General features: G+C 39.6%; 3 protein-coding genes across 5 annotated transcripts in view; 1 reads left to right on the top strand and 2 right to left on the bottom strand.

Moving 5' to 3' along the window:
- Positions 1–26,282, bottom strand: part of TRMT13 (tRNA methyltransferase 13 homolog) — a 71,511-nt gene that overhangs the window by 14,140 nt on the left and 31,089 nt on the right. The window lies entirely within an intron of this gene.
- Positions 1–26,282, top strand: part of LRRC39 (leucine rich repeat containing 39) — a 31,150-nt gene that overhangs the window by 1,061 nt on the left and 3,807 nt on the right. Inside the window, exons 2-8 of one of the 2 annotated variants that reach the window (XM_053592105.1) lie at positions 5,372–5,561; positions 14,416–14,521; positions 17,415–17,571; positions 18,158–18,294; positions 22,339–22,484; positions 23,248–23,400; positions 24,764–24,903. In XM_053592105.1, the coding sequence (XP_053448080.1) occupies positions 5,452–5,561; positions 14,416–14,521; positions 17,415–17,571; positions 18,158–18,294; positions 22,339–22,484; positions 23,248–23,400; positions 24,764–24,903 (949 nt within the window). In that variant the 5' untranslated portion in view covers positions 5,372–5,451. Of the gene's footprint in view, positions 1–5,371; positions 5,562–14,415; positions 14,522–17,414; positions 17,572–18,157; positions 18,295–22,338; positions 22,485–23,247; positions 23,401–24,763; positions 24,908–26,282 lie in introns of both variants that reach the window. The other variant, XM_053592106.1, reaches the window with a different exon arrangement.
- LOC128586357 (U6 snRNA-associated Sm-like protein LSm3) lies at positions 14,634–16,619 on the bottom strand. The gene has a single exon (XM_053592109.1). It carries the CDS (start codon positions 16,171–16,173, stop codon positions 15,865–15,867), a length of 309 nt encoding a protein of 102 aa, XP_053448084.1. The 5' UTR covers positions 16,174–16,619; the 3' UTR covers positions 14,634–15,864.

Here is a 26,282-nt window from a genome sequence, read left to right as displayed (position 1 = left end):
GGATGCAGTGGCCGATGTTTATAATCCTGGCATTCTGGGGACCAATGAAGGAGGATTACTTGAGGCCAGGAGTTCAAAACAAGCTTCAGTCAGAGTGAGACCCCATCTCTAAATAACATAGAAAAATTAGTTGGGTGTGATGGTGCGTGCTTGTAGTCCCAGCAACTCAGGAGGCTGAGGAAGGAGGATCGTTTGAGCCCTGGAATTAGAGGTTGCAGAGAGCTATGACGACACCACTGTGCTTTAGCAACCTCACTGCTCTCTATTACCAGTTGTGTTCTCTAGGAGAAGCCACTTTAACTGCTTCAGGATATAGTTTTCAGTACTTGTCTCTGTATTTCCTTTTTTTCTCCCAAAGGGAATTATTCCTTACCAACTTTAGACAATTACCTATGGAACTTCATTATGATAGATGCTTCGTGATGATAGATCCCTCGTACCCCATAGATTTATGTCCCTACTTTGAGTCTCTCTTTTGATTATATTCAAACTTTAAACAAATACTTAAATCCCTACTGCTTGTTCAGACAGTACCACGGATCCCCCATCTTGGAGACATGGATATTGGTGTTCCTACCCTCTACTTCCCCATTTCTTTTTTCCACATTCTATTAAAAATACTTTTAATAATTTCAAGATGTATGACAATGACATGTATATTCTGGTCTGTGACCATAAATACCCTGTTTCCCCGAAAATAAGACAGTGTCTTATTTTAAGGTGTGCTCCCAAAGATGCGCTAGGTCTTATTTTCAGGGGACACCTTATCTTTCCTGTAAGTAGGTCATATTTTCGGAGGATGTCTTATTTTCGGGGAAACAGGGTACGTCTTCTTTCCATTTTTATTGGTTGAGATCAAAACGTAGCCTTCACAGTGTTGTGGCTGTGTGATTATCATTTTATACAGAGCCAACATTTCCTTCTCAGTACCAAAGTCATACTTGTTGTGCTACATGAGTGTTAGAAGAATGTTAAAATAGACCCTCCTTTCCTGAGCGTCAATAATTGCTAAAAATCATGCCATATACTCTTGGCTTTATATGCGGACTGCGCCTTTCTTGTACAGTGTTTTCCTCAACACAATTTCTGAGTGGCTTTATTTTTGTTGTTAAGAAAAAATTTGATCTTTTTCATCATATCTCTGATGTCACACAACTTTTGACCCTTAATTCTAGTTATTTTTTTATTAAATCATAAACACATAGATCATGCATACATTAAGGCATTTATAGGGCACAATGTGCTGATTTCATACAAAATTAGGAACATTTACATCACCTCATTTAATTATTAAATTAAATTATTAAAATTAAATATATACCTCATTTAATTCTAGTTATTTTTGTAAATCATTGGATGGATATTTTCTTTGTTTCTTTTTTTTTTTTGAGATAGAGTCTCACTTTGTCACCCTTGGTAGAGTGCTGTGGCATCACAGCTTACAGCAACCTCAAACTCTTGGGCTTAAGCGATTCTCTTGCCTCAGCCTCCTGAGTAGCTGGGTCTACAGGTGCCTGCCACAATGCCCGGTTGTAGTTGTTCATTGTTTGGCAGACCTGTGCTGGATTCGAACCCACCTGCTCCAGTGTATGTGGCTGGCACCTTAGCCACTGAGCTACAGGCATTGAGCCTTTTTTTTTTTTTTTTCTTTTGAGACAGAGTCTCACTATATTGCCCTAGGTTGAGTGCTGTGGCATCACAGCTTACAGCAACCTCCAACTCTTGGGCTTAAGCAATTCTCTTGCCTCAGCCTTCCAAGTAGCTGGGATTACAGGCACCACCACAATGCCCAGCTATTTTTTTGTTGTAGTTGTCATTGTTGTTTGGCAGACCCGGGCTGGGTTTGAACCTGCCAGCCTCAGTGCATGTGGCTGGTGCCGTAACCACTGTGCTACGGGTACTGAGCCTCTTCCATGTGTTTTGAAAACAAGATGAATATCCTACAATTCTTTCATTGTGGGCTACAGTTTTCACATATAGCATTTAGGTCAAGTTCATTCATTGTAGTTTAAATCTTTAGTATTCTTTTTATGTTTTGCTGTTTATTCAATCGATTGCTGAGAAAAGGGTTAAAATTCTCCACATCTGGCGGCCGGTGGCTCAGGCCTGTAATCCTAGTACTCTGGGAAGTGGAGGTGGGTGGATTACCTGAGCTCAGGAGTTTGAGACCAGCCTGAGCAAGAATGAGCCCCCGTCTTCACTTAAAATAAAAAAGCTAGCTGGGTTTTTGTGGCAGTTGCCTGTATTTTCAGCTACTGGGAAGCTGAAGCCAGAGGTTCGCTCAACCCCAAGAGTTTGAGGTTGCATTGAGCTCTGACACCACGGCACTCTACCCAGGGTGACAAAAATGAGACTCTATCTTCAAAAAAAAAAAAAAATTCCCTACTTCAGTGCCAGATTTCTTGATTTTTCTCTTTAGTCCTGTCAATTTTTCCTCGTATATTTGAAGCCTTGTTTTCAGGGGCATATAATTTAAGGTTGTTTTTTATCTCTTCTGAATTGAATCTTTTATCATGATGTGATCTTTTATACTTATAATTTGCCTAAAGTACATTCATTTTCTATTAATATATTGATATCAGCTATTTTTTTTTTTTTTTGAGACAGATCTTGACTTTGTCACCCTGGATAGAGTGCCGTGGTATCATAACTCACAGAAACCTCAAAGTCCTGGACTTAAGCAATTCACTTGCCTCAGCCTCCCAAGTAGCTGGGACTAAAGGCGCCCGCCACGACGCCTGGCTATTTTTTAGAGATGGGGTCTCCCTCTTGCTCAGGCTAGTCTTGAACTCCTGAGCTCAGGCAATCTACCGGCTCGGCTTCCCAGATTGCTGGGATTACAGGCGTGAGCCACCATGCCTGGCCTCAGCTTTCTTTTGATTAGAAGTTGCATGGTCACTGGGTGCCTCTAGGCAAAACCCACAGATCCACTAGTCTACTTTTTGTATCTATGGACTTACCCCTTCTGGACATTTCATATAAGTAGGATCATATGGGTGGTGCCTGTGGCTCAGTGAGTAGGTTGTCAGCCCCAACTGCAACAAAAAATAGCCAGGCGTTGTGCCAGGTGCCTGTAGTCCCAGCTACTCTGGAGGCTGAGGCAAGAGAATCGCCTAAGCCCAAGAGCTGAAGGTTGCTGTGAGCTGTGACGCCACTGCACTCTACCGAGGGTGATAAAGTGAGACTCTGTCTCTAAATGAAAAAAAAAAGGGGGTGAGGATCATACAATTTGTGTCTGACTTCTTTCACTTGGCTCGATTTTATTCAGAGTTTATTTATGCTGTAGCATGGATCAGTAATTTATTCATTTTTCTAAATAACATTCCAAATTACGTTTTGTTTTTCCATTCATTAGAAGATGGCCATTTAACGTTGCTATCAATAGTCATGTACAAGTTTTTTGAGACCATATGTTTTCATTTATTTTGAGTATACAATAGGAGTAGATCTTTTTCTATTGTACTGTCCATTTTTCTCTCTATTTTTGTTTTTTAGGGGTACCACTCCTAACCGACACTGAGGATTTTGTCTTTTGTTTAATAGGAAAATTTATGTATATTAACTTGGAATATTTAGTCATCAGAAAAGTAGCAGTTAATACCACACCAGGATATCATTTTATGCAGTAGTGGGGACCCTTACACAGTGGTAGTAAGAGTATAAATGGGCACAATCATTTTGGAAAACAACTTATAAATTGGAATATTCACATACACTATGACCCAGCAATTCTAATCCTAGATATGCACCCAATAGAAATAATTCCATTTGACCCGGTGGCTCACGCCTATAATTCTAGCCTTTGGGAGGCTCAGGAGGGAGGATTGCTTGAGCTCAGGAATTCAAGTGTATTTTGGAGATTATGGCATATCAACACATATAAATGCTTTTCCTTTATTTGGAGTGATACAATTTCTTATGATATAGAGATACTATAATTTCCTGATGGAGTGTTAGGTTGCTTCCAATATTTTGCTGTTACAAAAAAACGCTGCAATGATTAACTTTGTAATATGTCAATTTACATTTGAAAATATTTTAAGTATAGCAGGAGATGATGGCTCATGCCTGTAATCCTTGCACTCTGGGAGGCCAAGGTGGGTGGATTCCCTGAGCTCAGGAATTCGAGACCAGCCTGAGTAAGAGTGAGATACTCTCTCTAAGAAATAGCCAGGCATTGTGGGGAGCGCCTGTAGTCTCAGCTACTTGGGAGGCCGAGACAAGAGGATCGCTTGAGCCTAAGAGTTTGTTGTGAGCTATGACGCCACAGCACTCTACCCAGGGTAACAAATGAAACTCTGCCTCAAAAAAAGAAAAAAATGCTTTGGCCTGGTTCACCTGCTGTCAAGAAAGAGAAGAATTATGACTCGCATCAGATTAATAAAATACTTAAAAAAAAAGAAAATACATAAAGTATAAATTGCTAGAAGTGTGAATGAGCATTTTTGAGTTTGATAAATATTACCAAGTTTCTCTCCACACAGATTATAACCCTATTGCCACCATAACAGCATGAGAATACCTATTTCCCTATGCTGTTGCAAATTCCATTTCTTTTTCTTTTTCAAATTCCACTTCTTCTTTTTCCAACTATTGCTTTGTGTTTTCCATTATAGTTTTCCAGTATAAAATTGGATAGAAGTTGTGATTGTAGATGTCTTTATAGTCTTGAATTTGAGACGAAATTATTCAAAAAACTGTGAATCAAATTCTTTGATTATTGCTAATTTGGTAAAAACTCAATACCTTTATTTGTAAGGCCAAAGGATATTCTATAAAATGGATCTATCATAGTTTACACAATATTCCCCTATTATTGGTATTTTACTCTTATTTCTGAGATTCCAGTCACAATCTTCAATATTATATCTATCCATCTGCAGTTTATTTTACACAAGAGTAAACAATTTCAACATATTATCACTTAACTGAATTCCAGGTTGAGCAGATGGCGCACAAATGAGATAGATATCCCAAGATACCAGTTGTATTTTACATATCCATTAATTAACCATTTTCCTATAATTGGACAGGTAGACCCAGTTGCAGTTTTTCTATCATTGTGAATTACTTAGTAACAAAGAAAGTAGACTTGGCATCAGATTCCACCTCTACCACTTATTAGATATGAGGCCTTGAGCAAATTGCCCATCTTCTTTAAAGCTTAGTTTTCTACTCTGTAGACAAGAGTCAATAAAATTACCTATAGCACTGTATTTTTATCAGGATTTTTTAGTGAGATATGGCATGTAAAGTACATAAAACTGTTTTGGGAACATGCGAAGTACTCAACAAATATTGGTTATTATGATCATTACGGTATTCGATGAACATGCTGAAACACATTGCTTTTTTTCTCTGGTACAATTAGGTCCTTTGTGAAATGGCATCTGTGATTCAGCTATTCAGAACCTAATGAAGTTGGTGACTCTATGACAATGTGGAGGAATCATGACAGAAAATCATTGTACTGGGGCTGTCAATGCTGTAAAGGAAGTTTGGGAAGAAAGAATAAAGAAACACAATGAAGAATTAAAGCGAGAGAAAGAATTTCAACACAAGTATGCTGTAACAGTTACTATCTTGAATTGGCGAAAATTCATAACATCATTATGAAAAACCATTTAAGTGTCTTATTACTGAATTTGATGCAAATTTTTATTTACTAAAAACTCATAGTATACTCATAGAAAACATTTGACTCAATTAAATGTGGCTAGGTGATAGGAGTCACAAAATATATATGTTGCATGTGAAAATAGTAGTTATCTTATGCCCTCAAAGGACCCTTTTTAATATTCCTCAAGATTTGATTAGTATCACTTAGTCTAATTTTCAGGATTGTGTTCAGCATTATATGCCTAGGATCTAAAACAATTGTCTGGCAGTAGAAGGTACTATAGATTTCCACCTATTTGAATAGCTGTGAGTTCCAGCCCGGGCCTCTGGGGATCACTTGATTCCTTAATTTGGGCCGCACCTAAATAGTCTGGCTCTCATTTGATATGAGCTTTCCTACTTTCCTGATCAGATGTCTCCACAGCATTCTACTACTCTTGCAAGAATAGCCCCTTTCCTTATAGACTCCACATAGTTCTCTACAATTCTCATTCATTAGATCTCTTTCTAAACATTAAATTAGGAAATGTGTTATGAAGAGAAAACTTCAACTAAAAATAGCTTAAGCAATAGGACAATAAGGTAATTCCAAAGGGAGTCAATGCAAAGCCTCATATATTTAAAGACTCAGCTTCTTTTGGCACCTTCCACTGTCAGTTTCAGTATGTCAGATTCTTGGGTCAGCTTCCCTCAGTGTCACAAGACGACTCAGGTATTTCCAGGCATCACACAGTCAACCATCGTTAGGTTTCAGAAGAGTAGAAACTTCCCCCACCCCCCATTTCTTCTTTAAGAATGAGGAAACCTTTTTCAGAGTACACCCAACCAAACTCTCCTTTGCTAGAATTAGGGTCATTTACACATGCCTAATCCTTCCAGAGCAATAAGATTGTGTGACTGGTTTAGTCTATTTAATATTTATCCCTGGATTGCTCGAGGAAAGGGTAAACACTTGAAAACAACAACTGGTATTCCAGTAAAGAATGGGGGGAAAGGTTATTGATAAACAGTGATTTATGTCTGCTAAATGTCTGTAAAAACAAAAGATCTGGATAGGGAGAACCATTTTTCTTGAGCAAAGCCAATAAAGCTGATAATGATACTAACAGTGCTCAGTACAGTTAGACAGCCACTTACTATGCACTTACTGTATATTAAGGACTCTGCTAAGTGCTCCATTTGTACTATATCATTTAATCTTCTCAACATGATGAAACACAGTGTTGTTATGAAGATTAGATTGCACTGAGAGAGAAGGAAACCAAATGATAATGCCTTAAACAAGGTCTGCTGACTTTTTTGGTGAGTGATGCAGCGCTGGAATAACAGGCCACAAGTCAGACCCTCTGGCTTCTTTTCTGTATTGTTGCTCATCTGTGCATGGTTTCCATTCCTGAAGTCTCCTCATGGCCCGAAATAGACATACCAACTGCAGCCATCACATTGGTTTCTCGCTAGAGGAAGTTGTACTTCCAGGAAGCCGCCACACACAATACTACCTCTGCTAACATTTTGTTGGCCAGAAATTCACATAACCTATATCTAGCTGTAAGAGAGACGGCTAAATGAGGTCTTATGCCCAGTTAAATTTAGAGGATCTACTATTGAAGAAGACTAAGATATTGGGAGTGGGGGAGGGTGATGCATAGTCTCTGCCACACATAGGCACCATTATTTTCTTTATTTTAAAGATGAAAAACTGGGTTGGGTGCGGTGGCTCAGCCTGTAACCCTAGTGCTCTGGGAGGCTGAGGCAGGTGGATTGCCTGAGTTCACAGGTTCAAGACCAGCCTGAGCCGGAGTGAGACCTTCTCTCTAAAAATAGCTGGGCACTGTGGCAGGCACCTGTAGTCCCAGCTACTTGCGAGGCTAAGGCAAAAGAATCACCAGAGCCCAAGAGTTTGAGGTTGCTATGAGCTATGATGCCAGGGGACTCTACTGAGGGTAACAAACTGAGGCCCTTTCTCAAAAAATAGAAAAATAAAATAAAATAAAGATGAAAAACCTGGCCGGGCGCAGTGGCTCACACCTGTAATCCCAGCATTTTGGAAGGCTGAGGCAAGAGGATCACTTAAGGTCAGGAGTTCAAGACCAGCCTATACAGCATAGCAAGATGCCATCTCTCTCTCTCTCTTTTTTTTTTTTTGAGACAGAGTCTCACTATGTTGCCCTTAGTAGAGTGCTGTAGCGTCACAGCTCACAGCAAACTCAAACTCTTGGACTTAAGTTTTCTCTTGCCTCAGACTCCCAAGGAGCTGAGACTACAGGTGCCCACCACAAGACCTGGCTATTTTTTTTGTTGCATTTGTCATTGTTGTTTAGCTGCCCCAGGGCAGGTTTGAACCCACCAGCCTCAGTGCCTGTGGCCAGTGCCATAACCACTGTGCAACAGGCACCGAGCCAAGATTCCAACTCTTTAAAAATATTTAAAAACTAGCCAGGATCAAGTGGCTTGCACTTATAATCCCAGCTACAAGCGAGGTTGAGGCAAGAGGATCACTTGAGCCCTGGAGTTCCAGCCTGAGTGACAGAGTGAGACTGTCTGTCTATAAAAAAAAGCTGAATAGCTGGGCGTTGTGGCGGGCGCCTGTAGTCCCAGCTACTTGGGAGGCTGAGGCAAGAGAATCGCTTAAACCCAGGAATTGGAGGTTGCTGTGAGCTGTGTGATGCCATGGCACTCTACCGAGGTCCATAAAGTGAGACTCTGTCTCTACAAAAAAAAAAAAAAAGCTGAAAAACCCGAGGGACAAGGTAACTTGTCAAAGATCATACCACTAATAAATGTGGAACTGGTATGCACAGCTCAGCAATCTGACTCAAAAAGTATTACTTTCATCTTTGTCCCTTTATATATAAAGCTACTCTTATGAAACTGATTCTGTTTATATTGTACGATTATGATAAACTTGACTCTAAAGTACTTTTAAATCCTATCCATTTTTTTTTTCTAACAGTGGTCAGGAATTATGACTTAGTTCTAAACTCAGTTTCACCTACTACATGTATCTAGTGTTAAAGAAAAAATTATCCAAAGGCTTGCTAAATATGGTAAAGCAGACTTCATTCAGGAGGGGCCATGGTGATAGGCATTAGATGTGCTGCAAGGGGGTCAGAGACTGGACTCAATTCCCATTCCAACAGGGACAAGTGGGGATTTATAACCAAAGGGCAGCGTGAGGGTTAGGGATAGAAATTTACTAAAAGGAAACCTCAAGGATAAGAGGTTTTTGGCTAAAATGATTTGACAGGATTATTGCTGAAAGAGGGTGGTCAAACCCCAAACGAGGAGAGTTTTCTCTAAACAGACATGGCAGGATTCTTGTTCAAACTGGATTTGAGGACTCAGAAAAGCCTGAAGTTCTCTGACCAGTTAAGGACCATTCAATTTCAGCAGCGTCCAGTTGTCTCTGCAGGAGAGTAATGAAGGTGTATTCTTGTCTCTACTGCCTGTACGTTTTTGGCTTCATGACTATACTGTGATCAGATGGGAGGACTGTCTGTTAATAAAATGTAATTTCCAAAAGTTAAGTTATACACACCTCTATGGTTATTAAGACTAGAATTTGTAGTGTTTTCTGACAACCTTGAGATAAATATAGAAGTTAAGATTTTTTTGGGGGGGGATATTATGAACTCTCTTTTGCCACAACTAGAGCAAAATCAGTTTTAGAAACTTTATACGGAGTTTGTGAAGTGTAGTTTTTTGAAAGCACTTTTCTCTTGATCTTAAAACAATTTCAGGCTCGGTGCTTGTGGCTCCAGAGGCTAAGGCACCAGCCACATACACCTGAGCTGGCGGGTTCGAATCCAGCCCAGGCCCGCCAAACAATGACGGCTGCAACCAAAAAATAGCCAGACGTTGTGGCTGGCACCTATAGTCCCAGCTACTTGGGAGGCAGAGGCAGGAGAATTGCTTGAGCCCAGGAGTTGGAGGTTGCTGTGAGCTGTAATGCCACAGCACTCTACCCAGGGTGACAGCTTAAGGCTCTGTCTCAAAAAAACAAAAACAAACACACAAACAAAAAAACAACAACAATTTCATGCCAAGGTAGATGAATCTTCTGAGCTTAGGAGTTCGAGACCAGCCTGAGCAAGAGTGAGACCCCCATCTTTAAAAAATAGCCAGGTGGGCAGCACCTGTGGCTCAAGGAGTAGGGCGCTGATCCCATACGCCGGAGGTGGCAGGTTCAAACCTACCCCAGCCAAAAACCAAAAAAAAAAAAAATAAATAAATAAAAAAATAAAAAATAGCCAGGTGTTGGGCGGCGCCTGTGGCTCAGTCGGTAGGGCGCCGGCCCCATATGCCGAGGCTGGCAGGTTCAAACCCGGCCCCAACCAAACTGCAACCAAAAAATAGCCGGGCGTTGTGGCGGGCGCCTGTAGTCCCGGCTACTTGGGAGGCTGAGGCAAGAGAATCGCTTAAGCCCAGGAGCTGGAGGTTGCTGTGAGCTGTGTGAGGCCACGGCACTCTACCGAGGGCCATAAAGTGAGACTCTGTCTCTACAAAAAAAAAGAAAAATAGCCAGGTGTTGTGGTGGGTGCCTGTAGTCCCAGGTACTTGGCAAGAGGATCACTTGTGCCCAAGAGTTTGAGGTTGCTTTGAGATGTGACACCATGGTACTCGACCCCACAGCATAGAGTGAGACTCTGTCTCAAAAAAAAAAAAAAAAAATTAATTATAAAAGCAACTTGTATCATTACAAAGCTTGTTTTATGGCTAAAATTAAGTCTAAGCCACTTTAAAAGTAATCTATCTAGGCTGGGTAGGGTAGCCATGCCTATAATCCCAGCACTTTGGGAGACATGGGGAAAATTGCTTGAGGCCGGATATTGAGATCAGCCTGGGCAACCCCAGGGGTATAGCAATACCCCATCTCGAAAATAAATAAATAAATAATCTAAACTAGGTAGAAGTTTGGCTTAAAACCTGTGGTATTACTAACGAAATGGTTGAATAAATGAACAAGCATAACTGAGGCACAGTGGTAAGAATGTGACAGACCTGTAAGAGTGAGGCAGAGACGCTGACTGCAAGACCCAAAGGCTCATCGGAAAACTCCAGAATTTAAACTGACCAGACATAGCCCAAAGAAAAGAAATGTCCTATCTTTTTTGTTTTGAAGAAGAACAGTGCTTTTCAAACTTGCCTGTGTGGGAATCACATAGGGATCTTGTTAAAATACAGATTCTACGTCAGTAAGTCTGGGGTGAGACCAAGGGTTTGCGTCTCTAACCCGCTCCCGGGAAGAGATAATGCTGCTGGTCTGCAGATGGCACTGAGCAACAAGGCAGCAGACAAGAGCAGCAGCAGACGTGAGGTCTGTACACAGGCAGGGCTAAAAAGGGTAGGAGCGGCGTCTATGCTGCTTCTCTCAGCTAAAAGCAGCTAAACTCTGTAGTCCCAGATACTGGGGAAGCTAAGATGGGAGGACCATTTTTTTTTTTTTTTTGTAGAGACAGAGTTTCACTTTATAGCCCTCAGTAGAGTGCCGTGGCCTCACACAGCTCACAGCAAACCTCCAACTCATGGGCGCTGGCCGATTCTCTTGCCTCAGCCTCCCAAGTAGCTGGGACTACAGGCGCCCGCCACAACGCCCGGCTATTTTTTGGTTGCAGTTTGGCCGGGGACAGGTTTGAACCGGCAACCCTCGGTATATGGGGCCGGCGCCCTGCTCACTGAGCCACAGGCGCCGCCCGGGAGGACCATTTTAGTCCAGGAGTTCAAGGCCAGCTTAGGCAACATTTGTTTTTTTTTTGAGGCAGAGTCTCAAGCTGTCACCTTGGGTAGAGTGCCGTGGTGTCATAGTTCACAGCAACCTCCAGCTCTTGGGCTTAGCTGATTCTCTTGCCCCAGCCTCCCAAATGGCTATTTTTTTGTTGCAGTTTGGCTGGGGCTGGGTTAGAACCTGCCACCCTCTGGGGCTGGCATCCAGCTCACTGAGCTACAGGCGCCGCCCTAGGCAACATTTTAAAAAAATGGCTAAAGCTTTAGCTTAAAAACAAACAAACGAACAACAACAAAAAATAATCTGTAAGTTAAAAAAAAATTGTTCTCTTTTCCTTTTCATGCCAAGCTGCCATGACGATATCAAACACTTAAGTAAGAATTGGTGTGACAGCATCTGGTAAAGGTTTCATTCTGTAATAAAAGGCTTTAAAGGAGTTGAACATTTCTATTCAAGACATGAAAGAATATTAAGCTTAAAATAAGCAGTGTAGTGATGACAGACTATCAAAGCTGGAAGAGACCTATGTGTTATTTAATTATAACCCCACATTTTATAGACAAGGTTCATAGAGGTGAGGGATCTTGCCCCAAGCAACCAAAAGATTAATTAGTACATTCTGGACATAGACAATAGAAATTAAGAGTCTGGCTGGGCACAGTGGTACATGTCAGTAATCCCAGCTACTCAGGATGCTGAGGCAGGAGGACTGCTTGTGCCCAGGAGTTTAAAACCAAAACCAGGGCTCAGCGTCCATAGCACAGGGGTGAGGGCGCCAGCCACATACATGGAAGGTGGTGGGTTTGAACTTGGCCTGGGACAGCTAAACAACAAAGGCAACTGCAACAAAAAATAGCTGGGTGTTGTGGTGGGTGCCTGTAGTCTCAGCTACTCGGGAGGCTGAGGCAAGAGAATGGCTTAAGCCTAAAAGTTTGAGGTTGCTGGAGCTGTGATGCCATAGCACTCTATTGAGAGGGACATAGTGAGATTCTGTCCAAAAATAAATAAATAAATAAACAAATAAAGCCAAAACCAGCCTTGGTGACACAGCAAGACACCACACCATCTCAAAAAAAAAAAAAAAGGAGAGAGAGACAGAGAAATACAGAACCATTATAGAGATGGAAATAGATTTGCCTAATAATAGCCTGATTATAAAACCATTAGGGACAAAGCTTTTTGTATCCTCGATGTCTAGTATGATGTTTGGCATATAACTGGTACTTGATTAATTCTTTAATTTAAGTTGAAGGTTAAGGGCTCGGTGCCTGTGGCTCAAGTGGCTATGTAGCCATATATACACCTGTGCTGGTGGGTTCGAATCAAGCCCGGGCCCACCAAACGACGACAGCTATAACCAAAAAATAGCCGGCGTTGTGGCAGGTGCCTGTAGTCCCAGCTACAGAGGCAGGAGAATCAGTTGAGCCCAGGAGTTGGAGGTTGCTGTGAGCTGTGATGCCATAGCACTCTACCCAGGGTGACGGCTTGAGGAAAAAAAAAAAAAAGTTGAAGGTTCAGGAACAAGCTACCTGATAGTTGTGAGATATTGCTCTAAACTTCATTCCTTTTTTAGTAACAAGTCATTAATATCCATTATGCCCACTGTTTGGCTAGTTCTGTTTTTATAAAACGTGATGTAACTGAGTAGCTGACATTATACACTTTTTTCTCAGTTAGCCATCTCCATGGGAAGCCTAGCTGTTCAGATCAGGAGGCTACACACAGCCCACTGCCATAGGACACTTGCTAGTAGATTAGTTAAATTTCAAGCAAGTGACAGATTAAAATACATAAATACTATATTAGTATTTTGCAAACCCAAATTTGAGCTTCCATGCCCCCCCCAGGTGTGCCGCCTCCAGGAACCTCCACGTGGTCAGCCATGTGGAAGGTCCTTCTATTCTTGTTCTCTCTTGCATGAAAATTTTTCTAAGACATAGAGAATGTTTTGTAACCTTTTGCTTGTCATTTTGATAGTTGATATTATTGTTATATCTGTTTGCAAAAGAACAAAAATCAATAGAAATGTGCTCCCAAATAAAAAAGATTTTATACTTTTTCATATCTAAAAAATGAAGTCTGGATAAAATTAGCAGGTAGTAAAATGCAATTTAACTCGGAACTGTGTTCTTTGCAAGCCATTAAAAAAATGTATTAAGTATCTCTGGATTACTCACAGGAAAATGCAAATCAAACTCACAATCAGATACCATTTATACCCCCTCGATGGCAATAATGAAAAAGACCAAAGCAAATACTGGTAAGGATATGGAGAAATCAGAGCCCCGAGAGTCTGCTGGTGGGGATGCAAAATGGCATAGTCAAGTTGGAAACTGGCCATTCCTTAAAGATGTTAAACATAGACTTACCATATTACCCAGCAATTCTACTCCAAAGAATATGTACAAGGAAAATATGTGCACACAAAAACTTGTACACCAATGTTCATAGCAGTATTATTAGTAATAGCCAAAAAGTGGAATTAACCCAAGTGTCCATGAACAGATGAATGAAGAAATAAAATGTGGTAGATCCCTACAGTGATGTCATTCTGCCCTAAAAAGAAAGTCCTGAGACATGAGGCAGCCCAGATGACCTTTGAATTGAACGATGCTATGCAAAAGAAGCCAGACACTCGTGACCACACATTTGCCTGATCCTATTTATATGAAATGCTCAGAATAGGCAAATCCACAGACAGAAAGCAGATCAGTGATTGCCAGGTGGTGTAGGGGCAGGGAAAGGGAGGGACTGCTAATTGGTATAAGTTTCTTTTTTGAGTGATGAAACATTTTAGAATTAAATAATGGTAATGGCTGCACAACTCTAGGAATATACCTAAACCCACTGATTTGTATATTTTATAAGGATAAATTGTATGGCATAAGAATTACATCTCAATAAAGCTTTTGTTAGTAAAATCTATGGAAAGTTACTAATATTTATAATTCTTGCAGAATAAATTACTTGCCGATTTCCAGAAACCACAAAAGAACCATTTTCTTTTTATGTAAAAGTGAGTTCCAGCAATATCATTATTTACAAAGTAAAAAGATTTCTGGGTCTCCCAGGCTGGTGCGGATCTGGGAAGAACGTGTAAGCTTAACTAAGCTAAAGGAAAAGGTCACCAAGGAAGATGGGAGAGTCATCCTGAAGATAGAAAAAGAGGAATGGAAGGTAAGCTTTTTATAGAAGTAATGTTTGATCTTCCACATTTTGCATTTTGTGGGACAGCTAAGAAAATGACTCTGAAACTGTACAATAATTAAGACCGGAGAGGCGGCGCCTGTGGCTCAAGGAGTAGGGCGCCGGTCTCATATGCCGGAGGTGGCAGGTTCAAACCCAGCCCCGGCCAAAAATAAAAAAATAATAATTAAGACCGGAATAGTTAGAAATTCTGATTTTAATAATACACCAAGTGAATTTGAGCAACATGAGCAACTGAAAAGGAATATAACTTCACAGTTTTTACAAAAGTTCATTTTGTTTCAACCCTCACTAAACTTAAATAATCTGTGGCATTTCTCCTAATAATCTCAATAGGTAATTTATTTCTTTCTTTCTCTTTTTTTTTTTTTTTTTTGAGACCCTAGGTAGAGTGCTGTGCTGTCACAGCTCACAGCAAGCAACCTCCAGCTCTTGGGCTAAGGTGATTCTCTTGCCTCAGCTTCCTGAGTTGCTGAGACTACAGGTGCCCGCCACAACACCTGGCTATTTTTGTTGTAGTTGCCACTGCTGTTTTAGCTGGCCGGGGCCAGGTTTGAACCCGTCACCCTGGGTATATGGGGCCAGTGCCCTACCTACTGAGCTGCAGGCACTGCCCAGTAATTTCTTTCTTTTTTTTTTTTGTAGAGACAGAGTCTCGCTTTATGGCCCTCGGTAGAGTGCTGTGGCCTCACACAGCTCACAGCAACCTCCAACTCCCGGGCTTAAGTGATTCTCTTGCCTCAGCCTCCCGAGCAGCTGGGACTACAGGCGCCCGCCACAACGCCCAGCTATTTTTTGGTTGCAGTTTGGCCAGGGCTGGGTTTGAACCCGCCACCCTCGGTATATGGGGCTGGCGCCTTACCGACTGAGCCACAGGCGCTGCCCGTAATTTCTTATTTAACATAAAAAATGATGACCAGGTTCCTAATGAAAATCACATAGCCCTTCCAAAGAAATGTTGAGGTAAAACTTCACAGAATGGAGATGAATGTTAATGTTTCTTTTTTTTTTTTGCCTTAAAAATATCAAATTTAATCTAAAGAAAAATTCAGAAACCGTAAGAATAATAGAACAAACTAACTTTTGAAAAAAGTTCTGACCTTGATGATCACATTTATTGGCAATGTTGGAGAAAAATAAAAATGACATTTAGCTTTAGGAGTTGTGAGTTATCTACAAATTAACTCATTTCAGGAGTGGAAGAATCCTTGGTCATTTCTTAATGTAGAAATGTACGCAGGTTTCTCCTTTGAATGTCTTTCACATTTAAAGTGGCACTTGGACAAAGTTTCCTTAATGATAAATTCTTTGTATCAGCCAACTCTCAATGGAGGGGCAACCAGGACAACGCCATCTCCTCGGACAAAAAGCATTGGAATATTCTGTTTTGTTGATTTATATATCTCTTCATATGTTTCTTCATCAATTTCTATAGTAGTTACAGTTTCTTCCACATCTCCCAATATCATATTTAAATGTTGATCATAAGCATGTAATCTGCCCCAAAGCTCTTGGTCATTTCTCATTTTCACATAAATTCGCTCATCCAGGCTGAGCCTGATAAGATCCAGAGGCTCCTCTACAGTGTTGGTAGTTTGTTGCTGGTCCACGTCGTCCGCCATATTTCAAACCCTGCGCTCTTTCCCCTAATGTTAATGTTTCTGTTAGGTCTACCACCTGATTCATATTCCCCTCTTTCTCCCTGTGTACACACAGACACATAAACTCACAATTGTTTAATTACATTAGGCATTCTCTAATTGTTACTAGGGCTTCTAACCCTTGGGTCAGTGTTTGTTTTTATGCTTGTGGTATATTTAGCTATAGGGTTGGCTCCTTTATTTTCTCTTCTGGCTATTTTAGGCTGAAAGGGGAAAAACACAGTTCAGAACAGTTGAATTTCCTAAGATACCTAAATTTAAAAAATCCTCTTTAAAAATAACCTTATACCAGCCCCATATGCCGAGGGTGGCGGGTTCAAACCCAGCCCCGGCCAAACTGCAACCAAAAAATAGCCGGGCGCTGTGGCGGGCACCTGTAGTCCCAGCTGCTCGGGAGGCTGAGGCAAGAGAATTGCGTAAGCCCAAGAGTTAAGAGGTTGCTGTGAGCCGTGTGACGCCACGGCACTCTACCCGAGGGCGGTACAGTGAGAGTCTCTACAAAAAAAAAAAAATAAATAACCTTATAAAATAATTCAAAACAGAAGTGGAAAAATAGTTTGAAAAAAAATTTTTTTTTTCCTTTTTGAGGCAGTCTGAAGCTGTCGTCCTGAGCAGAGTACTGTGGCATCACAGCTCACAGCAACCTCCAACTCTTGGGCTTAAGCAATTCTCTTACCTCAGCCTCCCAAGTAGCTAAACTACAGGCACCTGCCACAATGCCTGGCTATTTTGTTGTTATAGTTGTCATTGTTGTTTGGTAGGTCTGGGCTGGATTCGAACCCACCAGCTCCAGTGTATGTGGCTGGCACCCTACCTGCTGAGCTACAGGCACGGAGCCCAGTTTGAATTATTGACTAAAATGATTCTTTTGGATAGTCCTGTTTTCAGTAGCATATTTACTTTAGGAAAACGTAATACCATCTAACAGAGTCATTAGGACATACTGCTATGTGTATGTACTATTGACCAAGGTACATTATTATTGTTTATTGTACTATGTTGGGGCTTTTAAGTTTAGCCCAAAACCCAACAAAACAACCTAACATCTTAAAACTTGGAACTAACATAAAGTACTCGAAAAGGTAACCTATTAAGGAAAACATATTCTAAAGTGCTTTGACAAGCAAATATCAAATTACAGTGCGGCATGATGCTAAAATCTAAGTAATACAGTGACTGACATTTCTTGTACTTGAGTTTAGACCCTCCCTTCTTCTCTACTGAGACTGAATCAGCTACAAGAATGGCAACTCCATAGAACTGGTCTGCTGAAAATTCCTGAATTCATTGGAAGATTCCAGAACCTCATTGTGTTAGATTTATCTCGAAACACAATTTCAGAGATACCTCGAGGAATTGGTAAGGAAGATTGCTTGTATTCCTGAGCCATTTTTTCCTACCTGCAGACGTGCTTTTCATTGAAATTTTTTTTGATACATACAATAAATATCTCTTTATATATCTCTGAGTCTTGAGAATATTTTAAACATACAATCTAAATTGAAGTTTCCAGATCTGAGCTTCTAGATTTAAAATGAGATTTTAAATTGAGGTGATTCAAAATGAGATTTCATTGTGAGAAGAGCCTCTTTGGAAATACTCTATAGATTCTGGAAACAATATTTCTGATTCAGCTATTCTTAGAACAGAGTGAAGGCAGGAAAGAAAAAATAAAAAGATTCCTCAAACGGGGAAAAAGATACCTAAATTGAAAATTGCTCCCGATGACACAAATGAACATGTTTGTTTTGCTTGTGCCGGTAACAGTGACAGACCTGTTCCTTGTTTAAAAAAGAGGCAGGACACAGACTGGGAAAAAGGAAGAAACTAAGAACTATGAATTTGTCAGTACAAAACTGGCAAGTAAGTTATGCTGTAATACTTGATAACTGGAAACATTATTTTATATCCACCTCCTCTCTAGTGTATGTCATTTTTTTTGTAGGATTGCTAACTAAACTTCAGGAACTGATTCTTAGCTACAACAAAATCAAGACTGTCCCCAAAGAACTAAGCCACTGTGCCAGCTTGGAGAAACTGGAACTGGCAGTTAACAGAGATATATGTGATCTTCCACAAGAGGTCAGGAAGACATAAATGCCTACATGTTATTTTCCATCTGCTAATAGTTTATTTCTCAATTGTGTCATTGTTAACAATAAAAATAGGAAATTCTATGGATTTTATTTCAGGGAAAAAATGTTTAGTGAAAACCACTGCCTTTTATTATGGTATAATGTGGAGGTTTTTTTTTTTTTTTTTGAGATAGTCTCACTTTGTCACCCTTGGTAGAATGCCATGGTGTCATAGTTCACAGCAACCTCAAACTCCTGGGCTCATGCAGTTCTCTTGCATCAGTCTCCTGAGTTGCTGAGACTATAGGTGCCTGCTACAGCGCCCAGCTATTTTCAGGGGTTTCGCTCTTGCTCAGGCTGGTCCTGAACCCGTGAGCTCAGGCAATCCACCCGCCTAGGCCTCCCACAGTGCTAGGATTACAAGCGTGAGCCACCTCGCACGGCCTAAAGTGCAGAATGTAGAATTTTAATTAGAGAAAGATTAGAGGACTGGCAACATGACTCATGCCTGCACCCTAGCACTTGGGGAGACCAAGGTGGGAGAAAGATCTATTTAGTGCAAAAGATCCTTCTATTATTATGCATAGTGCTGATCTTATTTGTTGACTAGACTGATCTTGAATGCCACAGTTTAATTTATATTCTTAGAATTGAGAGCAGAGCCTAGGTTAACTTAATAAATGCTTTTTGAACGAATAAATGATTATCATAAAGCATAGACAGTGTGGTGATAGAAAAACTCTTTTGTTTACTAGTTGGTATTTATAGAATGAAGTGTAAAACAAAATCTTACATAAAATGTATTTCTTGCTAGCTTCCTACAGTCTATCAAATAAAAGTAAGGCAATACAATTGAAATGCCATCAAACTTTGATTTGTTATGAATGTTTTGTAATTGGTCAAATAAAATTGATCATATAAAGATAAGACATTTGTATAACTTTTCAAACATAATTAATGCTCTTATAATCAGCAAAGGAAATTTCTATGGTGCTTTTCCTTGGAAAAGAATGACTTTACAAGGCAAAAGAAAAATAATAAAAATAAATAAATACAAGAGAAAGACTATTCCCTTCTCTCACTTTACCCTGATGAGTATGTCAGACTTTTTTTTCTGAACCCCCTAGTTAACATTACCAATTCCTGTCGCTCTTACGAATAAAACAGTGTGTACATTATGTAGTTCATCTTATGGTTCCACTAAATGAAATACTGGGTGTCCATAAAGTTTGTATGCAATTTAAAATTTATAGCTATTTAAAATTGCACATGAACTTTTTGGACACCCTGTATATATCCTTGCATACAATAAAAATGATCACATAAATAATTTCTTGCACTTAAAAGAGGGCAAACAAATATTTTATTTCTACTTCACGTGATTTTATTTCTAGTGCTGCCTTTGTCACTATAAAAGCTACGTGAATTTGTGCATGTCTATTAACCAGTCTTTACCTGAAAGTGTGTGCGAAACTAATACTGAACTGAGATCTTGAGCCCAGGATTAATTCCAAAAGTGTGGCCTCTAAGTAGCTATGTGGATACACCACTTTATGTAACTAGGTCTCAGTTTTCACATATGCAAAATTAGGACTATTATGTTGTAATAGCTTTATTATCTTTTCAATCTTCTAAAATCAAAACTATTGAGAAACCAGCAATTGGAGACTCATCCCTCAATTATTACAGTGACACATGGTATAGACATGAGCATATCCCTATACACTAATGTAAAAGAGATCCTTTTATACTTTATTCTGAATCATTTGAAAATTCCCAAAGTCTAACAGCAGATTTTGAAAAAGTGCTTTATTCATAGCTTGACTTCTGAAGCTGGAGACACAGCACCATCTACTAGAAGGAACACTCCTGCTTTTCTGCACTACCTACAAACCACTGTGTATTTCAGGAGGTGGAAATGTTGTAGTAAGAATCTGAACATGCCCTGAGACAGAAATAAAACACGGAACCTTCCTAACTAAATGGAGTTTTTAAAATAAGTTAATTAAATTCTCACAACTTGAAACTTTCACTAGGATTTTATGTTAAAAGAGGGAAGAAATTTTGTGACTACAGATCCATAAAAACTTGAATTCACATTGTGGCTCTATCATTTCCAGTTACATGACCTGTCTGAGCCATTATATCCATACAACGAAAACAGTGACATTGACCGCACTTGGTGGATAGCCAGAATTATCCACTAATTAAAGGTATAATTGTGGACAGTTTATGTACTCATAGCATTCTCAGACTGGGGGTAGAAAACACTGATAATTAAATAGATATTGTAAAATGAATAAACTAGAACTATACGCATCAACATGAACACACTTAAAAACTGATCTTGAGAGAAAAAAGCAAGTTAAACATAAGTATGGTATAAGAATCCTTAAATTTAAAAAACATAACATAGGGCGGCGCCTGTGGCTCAAGGAGTAGGGTGCCGGTCCCATATGCCGGAGGTGGTGGGTTCAAACCCAGCCCAGGCCAAAAATCACAAAACAAACAAACAAACAAAAACATAACATACTAAATTTTATGAAAGCGTATGTGTATAGTAGCAATATATACAGAAATACAGGCTGGGCATGGTGGCATATCCCTGTAATCCTGGCACTTTGGGAGGCTGAGGTGAGAAGATCACTTTAGGCCAGGAGTTCAAGACCAGCCCGAACAACATAATGAGACTCGATTTCTATAAGAAAAAAAAAATTAGCCAGGCCTAGTGGCACGTGCCTTTAGTCCCAGCTCCTTGAGAAGCTGAAGCAGGAGGATCACTCTGGCCCAGGAAGTTTGAGATTGCTGTGAGCTACAACGACACCATTGCACTCTAGCCTGGGCAGCTTACTATTATATATAACAACAAAAATATAAAAAAACACACATGGCAATGATAGCTATCAAGTTCAGAACAGGCGCTACCCTGGGAGAGGAAGCAAGGAGCCTATTGTAGGCACATTCATATCAATACATTTTCTTTTTTAAGCTGACCACACTATTGTTTTATTAATCTTAATAATTTTTGATTGTTTATTGCATATAAAAATAGAATTACTACGCCGCCAATTTGATGATTAAGATAATGTATTTAAATTGTTAGACAGAGGGCGGCGCCTGTGGCTCAAGGAGTAGGGCGCCGGTCCCATATGCCGGAGGTGGCAGGTTCAAACCCAGCCCTGGCCAAAAAACCAAAAAAAAATAAATAAATAACTCCCCCCCCCCGCCTTTAAAATAAATAAATAAATAAATAAATTGTTAGACAGAAAGGTTCAATAAAGACAATTATTTTATTATTATTATTATTTATTATTTTAAAGTCTTGCGTTTTCTCATCTAATTCTCAAGTACTGGAAAATATAAGAGGCAGCACCTGTGACTCAGTGGGTAGGCTGCCAGCCATATATACCCAGGCTGGTGGCTTCGAACCTGGCCCAGGCCAGTTAAACAACAATGACAACTGCAACAACAAAAATAGCTGGGCATTGTGGCGGGTGCCTATAGTCCCAGCTAATTGGGAGGCTGAGGCAAGAGAATCGCTTAAGACTAAGAGTTTGAGGTTGCTGTGAGTTGTGACGCCACTGCACTCTACCAAGGGCGCCATAGTGAGACTCTGCCTCAAAACAAAACAAAAAACATAAGAACAAGTATTTGCTCTCAGAAAAAAAAAATTTGCAAGGAAGGTTCTATAAACCCTAGAACCTGGTATTTTGGAACATAAATTTTCTTTGAACAGAGGAACTTTCTATGAGGGAGTCTCCTATTTCTCTAGAGGTTATTTAGCTTTTTGTTTGTTTAGTTTCAAAATGAAGGTCTCACCAAGTTGCTCAGGCTAGTCTCCAACTCCTGGACTCAAGGGATCCTCCCATTTCAGCCTCCCAAATTAACTAGGACTGTGTTTTTATTTTAATTTGTTGTGGAGTACTATGACTAAAGCTCAAGTATAGTGTGAACAATCCTTAGATATAAAATATCTGTTTTACCAATGTGATTCAAACTTGTAATTTACATTGTGCACATTTATTTTAAAAAACCTTGCTTTCCTCTTCAGCTTGGCAGTCTGTTAAAACTTACTCACCTTGATTTGAGTATGAACCACTTTACTACAATCCCTTCTGCCGTGTTGAACATGCCTGCCCTTGAGTGGTTAGACATGGGAAGCAACAGACTTGAACAACTTCCCGATACTATAGAAAGGTAAAATAACTTTTTATGCTACTGACAAATGTCTTGAAACCACTTACGAATAATAAGAAATAACAAGCTAGACAAAGAGAATCCCAAGCGTAATCAATCACAATAGGTCCATTTGGTTTGAAATACGCTATGTTTTAAAATAATATTTTCATTTATTCCAAGTAAGAAAGAGGATTTTGGGAGAGGAAAAGTGGCTATCTGACTTTAAGAAATTAACAAGAATATGCCCCAATTAACAACATTGATTAGCACATGCCAGGTACTTCTCTGAGCTTTACAAATAAATGAAGAAACTAACACACAGAGATGTTAGCTAACTTGTTGCCCAAGGCCACCATTAGTTAAGTGGCCAAACTAGGATTTGAATCTAGGCAGCCTGGCCCCAGAATCCATACTGTTAACCATTATACATACTGCCTTCCCCTAAACAGGCATATGCATAAATTAATAATTTGATTTTTCTCTTAAGACTCCAACTCAGATTAGATAACATTTACAGCAAGTCTTTCAGAAATCCTATGAGAATAGCGAAGAATTCTAGAATACACTGATTTCATTTCTACCTCTAATGTGATAGGAGAGTAGAGATTAACTCCCTGATCTGGTTTCCCTAATAATCAGGTAATGTGAAGCCAGTTAATTCAGTAAGTACACTGGTTAAAGGAGATGTAAAAGATGTTATTTCTTTGATTTTTAACATAATAAGAACCAAGGTTTTCATACTATGTGTGATTAATTGCAGAAACCTCTTCTAATTTTTCAGAATGCAAAGTCTACATACATTATGGCTGCAGCGGAATGAATTAACATGCTTGCCAGAAACAATTAGCAAAATGAATAAACTGGGTACCCTTGTTCTCAGCAACAATAAACTGCAAGATATTCCAGTATGCATGGAAGAAATGGCAAACCTGAGGTAAAGAGCTGTAGATACAAAACTGACATGTTTCTTTTTGGCCACAGAACAAAGTAATGCTGAGATTGTTATTAATAAATATGCATTCTCATTTATATGAATGGGTACATTTAAAAAAAACTTTTTCTATGGTGAAATTCTATAACTGGATGAATAGACTTCATGTAATAGTGGTGTGAATTATTCTAGAAAGCAGCTTTGAAACTAAAGCAGCATGGGCATGTATCAACTTTAAGAAATGTGACATTTTCGGCTCGGCGCCTGTAGTTCAGTGGTTAGGGCGCTGGCCACATGCATGGGGATTTGCTGGTTCAAACCTGGCCTGAGCCTGCTAAACAACAATGACAACAACAACAACAAAAACAAAAAATAGGTGGGCGTTGTGGCAGGTAGTCCCAGCCACTTGGGAGGCTGACACAAGAGAATGGCTTAAGCACAAGAGTTTGACATTGCTGTGAGCTGTGATGCCATGGCATTCTACCAAGGGCGACACGGTGAGACTCTGTCTCAAAAAAACAAACAAACAAAAAAACAACAACAGAAAAGAGGCTTGGCGTCTGTAGCTCAAGCGTATAGGGCACTGGCCACATAAACCAGAGGTGGCAGGTTCAAATCCAGCCCAGGTCGCCAAGCAACAATGACAACTACAACCAAAAAATAAAATAAAAAAAAAAAAAAAGTGGGCGGTGCCTGTGGCTCAAGGAGTAGGGCGCCGGTCCCATATGCTGGAGGTGGTGGGTTCAAACACAGCCCCGGCCAAAAACCAAAAAAAAAAAAAAAAAAAAAAAAAAGAAAAAAAAAGTGACATTTTCATGAAATTATGTAGCTAACAAACCTATTTTATAATATGAAAATCAAAAGCATAAAAGTAATTATTTTCCTTCTAAATAACTACAAATGGACACAAGCAAATGGTACTGACAGAGAGTAGGTACAACTTTTTGCTAATTACTACTGAAACTCTCTAAAGTATTTTTATTTCAAAATTTAATCTCCTGTCATAGTGAATACACACCAAAACACCCAACATCCACAAACATTCATTCATTTATTCAATTACTAATGATAAATAAGACACAGGTCTACAAACAAGCAGAAATTAAGTTCATAGCATTAATTGTATATTTATGATGCATTAAAATTACTCTTAAAAGTAAACTGTGTCATGTTAATCATGCTTTCCTTCTAGCAAAGAAACTTAAAAAGATTCTTAAGATATATCACAATCCCACACCAAGATGTTCAGTTATTGAAACCTGTTAAAAAAGAGTAATTTAGTGTATTATCATTTGATCTTTCTCTAGAAAAGTAAGTGTACATTCTAAGGCACCTATAAAAATACTTTCTTCTTGTGAACTGTTAGGTTTGTCAACTTCAGAGACAATCCGCTGAGACTGGAAGTCACGCTTCCTCCCAGTGAAAGCACAGAGGAGGAGGAGGAACGGGAATTATTTGGCCTTCAGTTTATGCACATGTACATACAGGAGTCACGGAGAAGAGCAGGTAGGTGTGTAAAACAGATTATTCTTTTTTAGTAGAAGAATGTGAATATAATTAACTTCTATCTTTCTGTTAATTCCTCATTTCATGTTGCCTTTTCTGTCAGTTTCTTTTCTCTTGGTCAGTATTGTGGGAAGGAAAAAAGTGGAGAGAGGTGGTAAAGAGATTCAGTCTTTCAAGTGGAGTCAAGAAATAAATTCTTTTGCTAAGCTTCTGCACAACCCATGAAGATGTGATTCTTTTTTTTGCAGTTTTTGGCCCGGGCTGGGTTTGAACCCGCCCCGTCCAGCGCCCTACTCCCTTGAGCCACAGGCATCGCCCAAAGATGTGATTCTTAAAGCTCCACTACCTCATTCTACCAGCTTGCCACACACATCTGTCAAGGCATGAATTGACCTTCCCTGACATTGCCTCTTTTCCTACAATTCACAAACAGCACAAACCATTTTACCTAGGAATGAAAAATATTAGAACATGTATATATACACATATTTTTTAAAGAGACAGGGTTTGTTATTGTCCAGGCTGGAGTGCAAAGGCCATTCACAAGTGCAGTCATAATGTACTGCATCCTTGAACTCACAGACTTAAGCAAGCCTCCTGCCTCAGCCTCCAGAATAGCTAGGACTCTAGACATGCACCACCACGCCCAGCTAGCAGATTTTAAGCCAAGAGTTGAAATGTGAGGTTTTTCTATATAGATTTCAGTCTCTGATAATTTTGAACTTTTTAAAAAGAAAGCATTCCTGTTAAAAAACAAAGACATGATACTATGATAATAGAAATCATGGTTTTATAATTCATTAAAATGAGAACGACCTTTTGCTACGTGCATAACTCTTCTGATTTGAAATGTAGATTTTAGTTCAACTCAGTGTAACAAATAGTTACTTTGAAAAAATTTGAGTATAATCTAAGCAATGAGTTTTTCAGCAAGAAAACCTCAGAGGAAGTTGTTTAGGAAATGGTGATTAGATCTATTGTAGCAAGGTCACAGAGGAAGGAGCTTGGAGGACAGCCTGGGAGAAGACAAGTATCAAAAAGTTGTAAGTTTGGGGCCTGGTGTCGGAAAGCAAAGAATTAATACATAAAAGACAAATAGGAGACAGAACTGATAACTGAATGAAGATAAGAAAAGGGAGGAGTTCAAAATGAATCCCAGTTTTGTTAAAGCAACGAGATGAATGGTGGTGCTAAGATGGAGAAAGAGTAAGTACAGAGGCTGGTTTGGTGGGCAGAATCAAGTGGCAAAAGCAGGTATGTTAACAGTAAATTTCATGAACCTGCGGGACACGTAAGAAGCAGTTATTGTAGAGCAGTGATTTTCAAGCAGTGTGCTACGAGAGCATCTTAGGTGTGCTGTGAAAATTTTTAAAGATCAT

The sequence above is a fragment of the Nycticebus coucang genome, chromosome 5 (assembly GCF_027406575.1).
Source record: "Nycticebus coucang isolate mNycCou1 chromosome 5, mNycCou1.pri, whole genome shotgun sequence".
Taxonomy (NCBI): Eukaryota; Metazoa; Chordata; class Mammalia; order Primates; family Lorisidae; genus Nycticebus; species Nycticebus coucang.
The sequence above is the reverse complement of the archived record's forward strand: the minus strand, read 5'-3'. Positions and strand labels throughout refer to the sequence as shown.